At 49.0% G+C, this 12,716-nt stretch overlaps 1 protein-coding gene across 8 annotated transcripts in view; it reads left to right on the forward strand.

Annotated features, from left to right (window-relative positions):
* The first annotated feature begins 300 nt into the window (after nucleotides 1–300).
* The window catches only part of NSD1 (nuclear receptor binding SET domain protein 1), a 150,516-nt gene continuing 138,100 nt past the window's right edge, over nucleotides 301–12,716 (forward strand). Inside the window, exons 1-3 of one of the 8 annotated variants that reach the window (XM_032403807.1) lie at nucleotides 1,751–1,960; nucleotides 3,094–3,527; nucleotides 3,948–4,037. In XM_032403807.1, the coding sequence (XP_032259698.1) occupies nucleotides 3,111–3,527; nucleotides 3,948–4,037 (507 nt within the window). In that variant the 5' untranslated portion in view covers nucleotides 1,751–1,960; nucleotides 3,094–3,110. Of the gene's footprint in view, nucleotides 318–881; nucleotides 1,163–1,749; nucleotides 1,961–2,030; nucleotides 2,047–2,537; nucleotides 4,038–12,716 lie in introns of those variants that run through there. The other 7 variants (XM_032403809.1, XM_032403805.1, XM_032403803.1 and 4 more) reach the window with 7 other exon arrangements.

The following is a 12,716-nucleotide window of genomic DNA, read 5'->3' on the forward strand; positions in this document are numbered from 1 at the left end:
TTTGGGTTCCTTGACCTGTCCTTGCACCGCCTTTGATGATTGGACGCATCGCGGCCGCTCTAGGCCAGGGCTGCGGGGCCCGGGGCGCTGGGTGCAGGCCTCGAGGTCCAAGGCGCCCTGGGAGCAGACAGCACCGGGCCGAAGATTAGGCGGTTAGACCTTGCTGGGCCAGCCCGGCGGTCCGCCCTCTCAACGCAGTTCCGCCGGGGTCCCGAAGCCCGGCTCGCAGGGGCGAGGCGCGCGCTCCCGGGGGATCAGGGCTGCGGAGCCGGCGGCCTGCGCTGGGCGGCTGTGGCACGAGAGGGCCATCTGCCTGGGTGCGGAGAACTGCAGCGTCCGCGGTGCGAGGCGCGGCCCCTCCGGGCCCCCAGCCCGCGTCCCCTGCCCCGCGCGCACACACCTACTGACGCCCGCCCGCGCCCGCGGCCCGAGTCCCCGTGCCAGGCCCAGACCCAGACTAGGCGCGGGAGGCGGTGCAGGGATTAGTGGACCCCTCCCCCCAGCGCGCCCCTCGCCCCGCCCGAGGCAGCGAGGACCCCTGGGCCCGGGGGTGGTGAGGGAGCTTCGTCCCGGCGGTGCCCGGGCTGGGGACACGGCCTCACAGGGCGGGGGCCGCACGGCGGCAGGCCGAGGTGCGGGCGCGCTGTCAGGCTGCTGCCCGGCTCCGGTGCGGGGGGTGGGCTCAGCGCGGGGGTCGCCTGGCCTCATCCCCCGGCCGAGGCCGCGGCCGGGCAAGCAGTGCCCGGGCGGGTAACCCGACCCGACCCGGCTCCCGGTCGCCGCTCACCCCGCAAGGCCGGGCAGGGGGAGGGAGAGAAATGGGGGGGAGGGGGAAGGGAAAGGGTGGTGGGTGAGGGGCTGTGGGGACCGCAGGGCCGAGTCCCCGGCCTGTCTGCGCTGCTCTAGGGCGGCTGCCTGTGTTGCCCGGGACGAGCCAGCCCCCTGCCTCGCGGGCGTCGGGCCTGCGGCAGGAGGGAGCCCTGAGGCTGCACAAGCTTGGCTCGGGGAGGCAGACCCGAGCTGCTGCCTCCATTTTGTTTCCTGCTCAGCTTGGTCTGTGGTGGTGGTGGTGTGGGTTTGGGGTGCGGCCGGGCAGGGGGTTCACCTGCGGCCGCGCCTGCTCGGGGCCTGAGGCCTCGAAGACCCCAGCCCAAGCCCCCAGGTGAGCCCCGCGGTAGGAGGGGGGGGTTGCCTTGGCCTCGGGCCGAGCCGAGCGGGCTGAGGGCAGGTGCCCAGTGGATGGGGAGCCGGGCTGTAACCTAAGATGGAGGTCGGGACTGACGCGGGCCCGAGCGGGGCTGGCGGGGCGGTCGGACAGGCCTCAGCCGGGCCAGGTGCCGCCGGGGTTGGGGCTCGAGTTGGGTAGGGTGCAGGAGCCGTGTGCAGCTCGGGGCCGGCGCAGCGCCCCGAGGTAGGTGAGGGGATCTGAGTGCCACCCACGACGCCCGCAGGCCCAGACACTCCGGGGAGGCGCGCGAGGCCCCTGGGGAGCCTGCCTCAGGCCCCGCCCGGGCAGCCGGGCCGGCCCGTAGGCCCGGGCCGCGAGCGGGCGCGCAAGGGGAGGGGAGGGGGCGGCAGCGGCGGCTCCGCTGATTGGGCGGCGCGCTCGCGAGCCCGACTTCACCCGCCCTGAACCCCGAAGAGTGAGGCGAGGGAGCGCGCGCGCGGTGGGGGAAGGGGTGCGCGCGCACTCGGTGCCCCAGCCGCACGCGGGCCGGCGCGAGGCGCTGGGTCGCACGCGCCGCCGCGGGGGCGCGCGCGGTGGGGGTGTGAGGAGGAGGAGGCGGCGGCGGAATAGGCCGGGGCAGGTCGCGCTCGCTGCCTTCTCCCCTGAAGAGAGACGCGGGGGGAGGGGGGTGCGGCGAGCGGCTCCGCTCTCTCCCCAAGGCTCCGCTCGCGCCCCAGTGTAATGAGGGTCACCCCCTCCCCCCAGCCGGCCCGGGAGGGGGCGCGGGGCACGGTAACTAGTGCGCTGGGGCGGGTGGCGGGCAGGCGCGAGGAGGAGGGAGGAGGTGGCCGGGCGGGGAAGATGGTGGTGGCCGTGAGGTGAGGGGCGCGGGGGAGGGCCGGGTGCGGCGCGGTGTTGGTGGCCCGCGGCGTTGTAGCCGCGGGCCCCCTCCCCCTCCATCACTACCAGCCGGGCTCAGGCCTAGCCGGCCCGGCCGCCGCGAACTTCCTCCCGGCGCGGCCCTTGCCCCGCCGGCCTCCCGCGCGCACCTCGGCCTCCGCCTCCCCTCAGGTAGCCGGCTGGTGGGCGCGGGGCCGGCTGCCCTCCTGCAGCAAACTTTGCTTGCTGCTTAATATTGATGAGTGCGATCGGCTCGGCCAGGAGGTGCTGCCGCGGCTGCGGGAAGGAGCGCGGCCCGGGCAGGCGGCGGCGGCGTCGGCAGCAGCCATGTTTGTCAAGCTGTAGCAGCTGCTGCTGCCCTGACTCGGCTTCACCGGCTGCCTCCGTTTCTCTCCCCCTGCCGCGTCCCGGCCTCTGGGCCCTGCAGCCGTGGACTGAGCAGTCCTGCAGTCTGGAAGGCGAGGTTCGGGGTGCACCCGCTTCGGCCGACTCGCCTGCGGCCTGGGCACGGCCGCTGCAAGGGCTTCAGCGCCGGCTGGGCGCAGGGTGCAGCGCTATTGTGACCGCTGCGCCCGAGCGAGCCAGGAAGGAGGGGGGTTAACCTTTTTGTGCAGCGTCCGGGAGCCCCCCTCGAGCCCTACAGCCCCCTCCCTTTTGGAGATCCGGCCGCTGGACACCCCCCCCCCCCAGCGGGGGATGGGGAGGACGATTCCTGTTTGAGATTTAGGAATTTCTACTGCCAAAGGGATTTTAATTTTAGTTCAGCCCAACTGTCCACCAGTCTGCAGTGCAGGAAAAAGGGACGGGCTGTTTGCATGTGGCAAGATCTGCCCAGCTCCGGGAAGATGGAGTTTGCGGAGGCTCACCGAGGCCATTTTTCCATCGTCAGCTGGGGAACTTTTTCCGCCCATGGAAGTGCAGCAGAAAGGCATCGAGGCCACTAGGCCTTGAGAATTGGCTGCCATTTTGAAGATAAGAGTCAAATGGCCTATAAACTCCGATTAATTGCTGTTTTTGGATTCCAGGTTGATGCTGGCCCAGGATGGATCAGACCTGTGAAGTATCTAGAAGAAATTGTCTGCTGCCCTTTTCCAATCCAGTGAATTTAGATGCCCCTGAAGACAAGGACAGCCCTTTCGGTAATGGTCAATCCAATTTTTCTGAGCCACTTAATGGGTGTACTATGCAGTTATCGACTGCCAGTGGAACATCCCAAAATGCTTATGGACAAGATTCTCCATCTTGTTACATTCCACTGCGGAGACTACAGGATTTGGCCTCCATGATCAATGTAGAGTATTTAAATGGGTCTGCTGATGGATCAGAATCCTTTCAAGACCCTGAAAAAAGTGATTCAAGAGCTCAGTCGCCAGTTGTTTGCACTTCTTTGAGTCCTGGTGGTCCAACAGCACTTGCTATGAAACAGGAACCCTCTTGTAATAACTCCCCTGAACTCCAGGTAAAAGTAACAAAGACTATCAAGAATGGCTTTCTGCACTTTGAGAATTTTACTTGTGTGGACGATGCAGATGTAGATTCTGAAATGGACCCAGAACAGCCAGTCACAGAGGATGAGAGTATAGAGGAGATCTTTGAGGAAACTCAGACCAATGCCACCTGCAATTATGAGCCTAAATCAGAGAATGGTGTAGACGTGGCCATGGGAAATGAACAAGACAGCACACCAGAGAGTAGACACGGTGCAGTCAAATCGCCATTCTTGCCATTAGCTCCTCAAACTGAAACACAGAAAAATAAGCAAAGAAATGAAGTGGACGGCAGCAATGAAAAAGCAGCCCTTCTCCCAGCCCCCTTTTCACTAGGAGATACAAACGTTACCATAGAAGAGCAATTAAACTCAATAAATTTATCTTTTCAGGATGATCCAGACTCCAGTACCAGTACATTAGGAAACATGCTAGAATTACCTGGAACTTCATCATCATCTACTTCACAGGAATTGCCATTTGTAAGCAGTTTTTGGTACAACTTAAATATATACATAAATGTATATATACAGGCAACTTAAACATAACTAATTGGTTTTTGGTTGCTTATCAGTTCACGGCTGAGAGCCTATTGCTAATGATAGGCTTTTTGGGGAAATTTTACTTTGATTTTTAAATTTATCTCTGTTGTATGAGTTTGGTTCTTTTCAGATTTTTTCCCAATTAACTTTCCATTGAGGACTGGCTAAGAGTTAGAACTTTAAGGGCATTTGATTGAGTTCAGATTTTATTTTTCAAATGGAGGTATACATTTGTTTAGATTTTTTTTTTCTTTTTTAAATGCTTTGGCTTGCTGGTATCATGAGTACAGGTGGACCAATTAATTTCCTGGAGTCCTTTTTTTTAGTTGATGGGGTGACTCTTGCTTCAGTTTGGAGTGCATTTGGGTACAAATTGAAAGTAGCTAAGATGAGAAGACCTTCTTGGACATCAGTCAAAATTTAAATTAGGCCAGTTTTTCTGAACTACCTGTTGTGAAGGTATAGCATCCTATGCTTTAGATAAATGTCACCATCAGAGTAGGCTCTTGAGCCTTTTCTAGTTTTTAGTTTTAAAGTTTATGTATGTATACGTGTGTGGTATGTGTACGTGTATAGAAACAGAAGAAAATCTGAGTTGTTCAGTAGTGCTGTGTACTGTTGTTCAAGAGTTGTAAATGATAAAGTTCCTTTTTATTTGATGTTTTGGCAGAATTTCTTGATCAGTTAGCATAATGATCAGTTGACTTCTTTTAGTCTCAGTTTCATCACCTTTAAAATCAAACTTCTTGGTTGTTAAAAAATACCTCTCGGCTTTAAATACTTGATTCTAATTTTGTTTCTGTTCAGATGTATTATTAGGTCATCTGTAGTGTCACCACAGAAGATCTCCCCACCCCATGATGACTCTGAATCTTTAAGGTTTTAATCAGAAAAAATTTTATGTGGTGATCGTTTTGAGTGCATTAAACATTCAAGGCTATCAATAGCCTTGATGTTCTTTAAAGCCACAGAGAATGTGGGTGTGTCGCTTTTGTTTGTTGATTTATATATGAAATATTCTTTAGTACTCCTTGGTTTCTTAACTTGGCAGTTGCAGATTTTAAAAATTTGTTTTGGTGGTTATCTTGAGTCTGTATCGTCCTAAGTATTTTTTAGGGTGGCTAGGCTGTGTTGGCAGCCTATTGGCAGCTTAGACAAACCCTTTTTCTTGGGTTCACATTGAAATTATTTTACATGTATAGTTTTTTGCCTTTGTATTTACATAGAACCCTAGGTCTAACAGTGGAGATAGATAATCTTCTAGAAGCATATATATAGAAATATAAATCTGTTTCTCATCAAAAGAGATGTCAGTGGAGTATTGGCTCTGTTATAAAGAATTGAAAATATTGGAGCCTATGGACAGTATGTTAGGTATCTAAACTGGGAGTTAGAAAACTTGTATAAATAGAATTTTTTTTTTTCTGGCAGAAAGTCTGAATTTGCTTAAAGACTTTATGGGCTTGAAGAGGCAAGTAACCTGTTTATTTTAGGCCTTTGGGTTAAGATTGTGGGTGCAATCTATAGCTTTGATTTTTGCCTTTGATTTTTTTTGGAAGATTTTTTATTTATTTGACAGAGAGAGACACAGCGAGAGAGGGAACACAAGCAGGGGGAGTGGGAGAGGGAGAAGCAGGCTTCCCCCGGAGCAGGGAACCCGATGCGGGGCTCCATCCCAGGACGCTGGGATCATGACCCGAGCCGAAGGCAGACGCTCAACCACTGAGCCACCCAGGCGCCCCTGCCTTTGATTTTTTTTTTTTTTTAAAGATTTTATTTATTTATTTGAGAGAGAGAGAAAGAGAAAGAGCCTATGAGAGGGGGGAGGGTCAGAGGGAGAAGCAGACTCCCCGCCGAGCAGGGAGCCGGATGTGGGACTCGATCCAGAGACTCCAGGATCATGACCTGAGCCGAAGGCAGTCGCTTAACCAACTGAGCCACCCAGGCGCCCTGCCTTTGATATTTTTTAACTGAAGATTTGAAAAAGTCAAATCAGTCTGAGAATGCAAATTCAGTTGAACAATATAGCTTGGGAAAGGTGTAATTAAAAGTAATTCTATATGATCACACGCTATTAATACATACAGACCACAGTTGATACCATGAGGTATAGAGCACTTACTCTGCATTAGATTCTATGCTCAGGGTGGGAAATTTTACTTTTTTATGATTTATTTTTTTGAGAGAGAGAGAGCATGAGCGAGCACAAGTGAGCGCACGAGCCGAGGCGCAGAGGGGCGGAGGGAGAGGGAGAGAAATCCCAAGCAGACTCAGCACTGAGCATGGAGCCCAATGCGCGGCTTGATCTCAGGACCTGAGCCGAAACCAAGAGTTGGTTGCTCAACTGACTGAGCCACCCAGGCTCCTCAGGGCTGGAAATTTTAGAAAATCGTTAGCAAATGCTATTTGTCTTTTTATTCTGTGATACTACGATAGAATCAGATTCTCTTATTATGTGACAGTAAGAGTAGTTCTTAGGATTATATACTCCCTGTCTAGAATTAGAGAAAGACACATGATTCAAGATCATATTGTCTGTTGTTTTGTATATCTAGCTATAAGCAGACTGTTTGCCTCCTGTCATAAATAAGCAGCCTCATCAGTTTATCCTTACGTGCTTTTTTTTTTTAAGATTTTATTTGAGAGAGAGAGAGCACAAGTAGGAGGGGAGGGGCAGGGGGAGAAGCAGACTCCCCGCTGACCAGGAACCCTGACGCTGGTGTCTATGCCAGGACCCCAGGATCATGTCCTGAGCCGAAGACAGACACTTAACCACCTGAGCCACTCAGGCTCCCCCCTTATATGCTTTTAAGTTATTTTGTTTGAATATAATGATGTGAAATGATTGTCATAGTCAGTAGTCCTGACTTGATGCTTTTATATTTAATTGGGTTGGCACCTTCTAATTCTTCCCACTGAACATATATAGTGTCTAGTCTTCGTAATATATAGGTGCTTGATAAAATATTGAAGGAAGGTTGGTCTCAGAGCTACAAGTTTAAACAGGCAGTAACTTACAGCTTATTAAGTGCTTTGGTCTGTATTGTCTCATTGGGTCTTCATAGCCTTGTAGTAAAAAGAGATGTCATAAATGACATAGGTCTTTTTCAAGGCACTTGAGATTATTAGAGACAAGACTAAAACCCTTGAAATCAGAATTATCTCAGTACTCTTGGTTTTCTGTAGGGACTTCTGATTGTCTCTGATACTCTTGGCTGGGCCTGGTTTACTCATTAGGCTGATTTGTAGCAGTTATTTGTTTTATACTCTTCCCTTACTTACATATTTTATGGAGATTTTATACTATGGTGGTATCCATGAATTTAGGGATTGTCAAAACTTTTAGGATGTAGGTAGCTCAGGCTCGTCTGATGTACATATACTCTTTATTTAAAGAAGATCACTGAAAATGAATCCACTTACAATGGGGACAAAAATTTCATAATAAGGAGAAAAGAGTTTACTTAGGATTTTATTTCATTTATTTTTTTAAAGATTTTATTTATTTGACAGAGAGAGACACAGGGAGAGAGGGAACACAAGCAGGGGGCACGGGAGAGGGAGAAGCAGGCTTCCCGCCGAGCAGGGAGCCCGATGTGGGGCTCGATCCCAGGACCCTGGGACCAGAACCTGAGTCGAAGGCAGACGCTTAACGACTGAGCCACCCAGGCACCCCCTATTTTCATAATTCTTAATTTACTTTTCAATATAAAATCTTGGGGCGCCTGGGTGGCTCAGTCGTTACGCGTCTGCCTCGACTCAGGTTCTGGTCCCAGGGTCCTGGGATCGAGCCCCACATCGGGCTCCCTGCTCGGCGGGAAGCCTGCTTCTCCCTCTCCCGTGCCCCCTGCTTGTGTTCCCTCTCTGTCAAATAAATAAAATCTTAAAAAAAAAAAAAATTTATGAAAATAAATTTTTTAAACCTCTATCAAAACTTTCGTTATGATGGCAGCTGTTTATTATAATAAGGCAAGAATCAAATAGATTAAAAGAAATTTTGTCCAGTGAAACTACAGTAGGGAGATGACATACTTTATCTTGGTTCACTCTCATCGTGATCGTAAGGAGGATAAATTTTTGTAAAATAGTTAGGGACTTAATCAGTTTTAGTAAGGTTCTCTTTTAGAAATGTAGGCTCTGGAAAATTTCAAGCATGTACCAAAGAAGAGAGAACAGTAGAAATTCCCATGTACATATCCAGTTTAAAAAATAACTGCTATTTTACCAATCTTGTTTTATCTTCCCTCCGTTGTGTCGTTCACTTACATTTCTTAATCCTTTGATGTTTATCATGTTATCCTTTGAAGCTCCTGTCCTATTATTGTCCATTGTCATTTGTTTACTGGTTGTCATTTGTTTACATCTAGGTACTCAACCTAGATCATCCTTTCCTTGCCTATAATCAGAGTGGTTTTTCTTTATTTACATTGACTTTAAGAGACACAGCATCTTGGGGCGCCTGGGTGACTCAGTCGGTTAAGCGTCTGCCTTCAGCTCGAGTTGTGGTCCCAGGGTCTTGGGATCGAGCCCCGCATCAGGCTCCCTGATCAGTGGGGAGCCTGCTTCTCCCTCTCCCTCTGCCTGCTGCTCCCCCTGCTTGTATTGCTATCTCTCTCTCTGTCTAATAAATAAATAAAATCGTAAAAAAAAAAAAAAAAAGAAACAGCATCTTTTCACCAGATTTGTTTGCGGTTTTAATTGTAATTGGCAGTATAATATTAGTTCTTTCATTAGGTGGAGATAGACACTATATTGTCCATAGGAAGATGTTTCAGTGGAGACTTTTTTTATTTTTTACTTTTTAAAAGATTTTATTTATTTGAGAGAGAGCGAGAGCACAAGCAGGGGGCAGAGGGAGAGAGAGAAGTAGGCTCCCTGCTGAGCAGGGAGCCCGAGTCAGGGCTCGATTCCAGGACCCCGGGGATCATGACCTGAGCTGAAGGCAGACGCTTAACCGACTGAGCCACCCAGGCTCCCCTGGAGACTTTTTAAAAAAAGATTTATTTGTTATAGAGAGATCACACACCTGCTGGGGTGGCGGGTTGGGGGAGGGACAGAGGGAGAGAGAGAGAATCTCGAGTACACTCCCCACTGTGCTTGGAGGAGCCTGACTCATGGCTGGATCTCATGACCCTGAGATCATGACCTGAGCTGATACCAAGAGTGGGATGCTTAACTGACTGGACCACCCAGGCGCCTCTGAATGGAGACTTTTTTGCTATTTAAAAATAGATATTTTGGGGGCACCTGGGTGCCTCAGTCGGTTAAGTGTCTGCCTTCGGCTCAGGTCCTGGGATCGAGCCCCGCCGTCGGGCTCCCTGCTCAGGGGAGAGCCTGCTTCTTCCTCTCCTCCCCACTCATGCTTTCTCTCGCTATCTCTGTCTCTCAAATGAATAAATAAAATCTTTAAAAATATATAAAAATAGGTATTTTGGTGTTTTAACAATCCCATACAATCTTGGGGATTCATAAAATACTCAAAAATCACCCCCTGTACTGAGTTCTGTGCTGTGGATGATTAAGTGGTTAAAGAGTTGAGTGGAGAGATGAGTGAAACCTAGAGTAGTCAAGCTTCAAGGAAGAAGTGGAACTTGAATTGGTCTTGGTTGGGTTTGGCTAGGTTTAGAAAGGTACTTTGGATGTGGAGAATTAAGTGAATGTAGTATTGGGGCGCCTGGGTGGCTCAGTTGGTTAAGCGACTGCCTTCGGCTTGGTCATGACCCTGGAGTCCCAGGATCGAGTCCTACATCTGGATCTCTGCTCAGCAGGGAGTCTCCTTCTCCCTCTGACCCTCCCCCCTCTCATGCTCTCTCTCTCTCTCAAATAAATAAATAAAATCTTTAAAAAAAAATAAATGAACACAGTATTTTCAGGGGGTATTTGTTGGGGATTGGTAGAGTAGCATGGGTGTAGTCAGGTAATAGGGCCTAGAAATCTGGACTGTGGCATTTGGTGTTGAAGGGATTAAGATTGGGAGGCAGCAACAGATTTTAGCTGAGAAATGATACAATGAAATTTGTGTTTGGAAAACTTAGACTGGGGAAGAATAGAAACAAATTTAGGATGTAGGAGTCTGTTGCAATAGTAAAGACTTGGGCTGAGTCAGTAGTAGAAAGAAAGGGGGGGATAGTCCAAAAGATTATTTCAGAGGAGGGAATTGGGCAATCCTTCTGGGCTGCCTGGTTTGGAGGCAAAATTGGAGTCTGGATTTGAGGAAAAGAGAGGTGAGTGCAGATGATACCTAAGGCTTTTGTTGGTTCCCGAGATAATGATTCCTCAGGGATTCTCTTCTCTGTTCTCATTGCAGCAATTCTCTACTCTCTCCTTTCCTGTCTCAGAAGAAAATAAATCCTATCTCCATGCCTCTCAGGTTCTACTGTTTGACTCCCTCCTTGGTGGAGGACCTTATGTTACTCATTATTCTTTCCTCTTTTCCTCTGGAGTCTTTATTCTCTACCTTTCTAATATATCACTGTTTCTGCCTAAAAATGGGATGACATCTTCCTGTTCTAAAGGAATCTTTGTGTATCCTATAATCCCCCCAGGGATATTTCCCCTTTATGGTGAATTTCTTTAAAGAGTTATCTACTTTGTTTACTTTTCCTTAATGCTCTGTGGATTGGCTTTTTTATATCCTGTCTGCTGCAACTGTTCTTTTATAAGTCACAGATGACACTTCGATACTATATTAGATTTGCAGCATTTGACTACCACTCCTTTTTTTTTTAAAAAAGATTTTATTTATTTATTTGAGAGAGAGAGAGAGCACATGAGAGGGGGGAGGGTCAGAGGGAGAAGCAGACTCCATGCTGAGCAGGGAGCCCAATGCGGGACTCGATCCTGGGACTCCAGGATCATGACCTGAGCCGAAGGCAGTCGCTTAACCAACTGAGCCACCCAGGCACCCACTCCACTCCTTTTTTTTTTTTTAAGTTTTTAAATTATTATTTATTTATTTGAGAGAGAGAGATTGAGCATGAGAGAGGGGAGGGTCAGAGGGAGAAGCAGGCTCCATGCTGAGCAGGGAGCTCGATGCGGGACTCGATCCTGGGACTCCAGGATTATGACCTGACCCAAAGGCAGCCACTTAACCGACTGAGCCACCCAGGCGCCCCTGACTACCACTCCTTTAAACAGTCCTTTGACTGCTTGCTCTCTTTTCTTCCTCTTTCATTTTGTGCAGTCTCATCCACTTTCATGGATTCACTTTACTGCTACTCTGCTGTGTGAAAATGGCTCTTGACCTGACTTCTGATCTTCAAACCAAGAAATTCTAGTCACTAACCCACCTTCTATCAAATCATATTCACTTTTGAACCTATCCCTTATATTGCCAAACATGCATTTTCTTCTGTGTTAATGATGGCATCATCCTCCTGTTCATTTCAAGGGTGGGAACCTTGGAGTAACTTGCTCATTTATGTGATCAAACCACATATGAGTGCTTCCTCTGTGCCAGGCACTGCTAGTATTAAAAAAAAAAAAAGGTAAGACATAGTCTGTGTTTTTAGGGAACTTTACTGTTTAAGGAAGACAAATGTAAACAATGACAGTAGAGAATACTAAGTGGTCTAATAGCAGAGTAGCAATAAAGTGAATCCATGAAAGTGGATGAGACGGCAGAAAATGAAAGAGGAAGAAAAGAGAGCAAGCAGTCGAAGGACTGTTTAAAGGAGTAGTAGTCAGGGGCGCCTGGGTGGCTCGGTCAGTTAAGCAGCTGCCTTTGGCTCAGGTCATGATCCTGGAGTCCCGGGATCGAGTCCCTCGTTGGGCTCCCTGCTCAGTGGGGAGCCTGCTTCTCCCTCTGACTGTCCCCCCTCTCATGCTCAATCTCTCTCTCATTCTTTCTCTCAAATAAATAAATAATAATTAAAAAAAAAAAAGGAGTGGTAGTCAAATGCTGCAAATCTAATATAGTATTGAAGTGTTATCTGTGACTTATAAAAGAACAGTTGCAGCAGACGGGAGGATATACAGTACTGTGGCATGTCTGGAGTAATCAGGAAGAACTTCACAGAGGGGTTATGTATAATTGAGCAGACATATGCCAGTAAGTAAGAAGGAATAGCATATACAAGTGCCAAGAAATTCTTTGATAGAAATCTGGGGAGGAGTGGGCTTGTCAGGAGGCAAAGTATAAAGATAGGCCTTGTATGCCATCCTTAAAGTCAACTTTTTTTAAAGTTTTTTTTTTTTAAGTTTTTTTAAAGATTTATTTATTGGAGAGAGAGAGTGTGTGCATGTGTGGGGAGGGACAGAGGGAGAGGGACAAGCAGACTCCCTGCTGAACAGGGAGCTTGACCCGGGGCTTGATCCCAGAACTCTGAGATCATGACCTGAGCTGAAGTCAGGCACTTGACTGACTGAGGCACCCAGGCGCCCCTTTTTTAAAATTAAATTTAAATTTAAGTGGTCTCCATACCCAACGTGGGACTTGACCTCACGACTGCAAGATCTAGGGTCGCTTGCTCTTCCGACTAAGCCTGCCAGGAGCCCATAGAAATTATGCAATTTCTAATTTATACAAATTCTCCAGTCTTTTTCATTCTTCATTTCCATTCTACTATGAGGCTTTTATCACTTGTCTTCATATAGTTTTTCTTTCCAGTCTCTCTTACC

This window comes from Phoca vitulina, unplaced genomic scaffold (assembly GCF_004348235.1).
Source record: "Phoca vitulina isolate PV1807 unplaced genomic scaffold, GSC_HSeal_1.0 scaffold6, whole genome shotgun sequence".
NCBI lineage: Eukaryota > Metazoa > Chordata > Mammalia > Carnivora > Phocidae > Phoca > Phoca vitulina.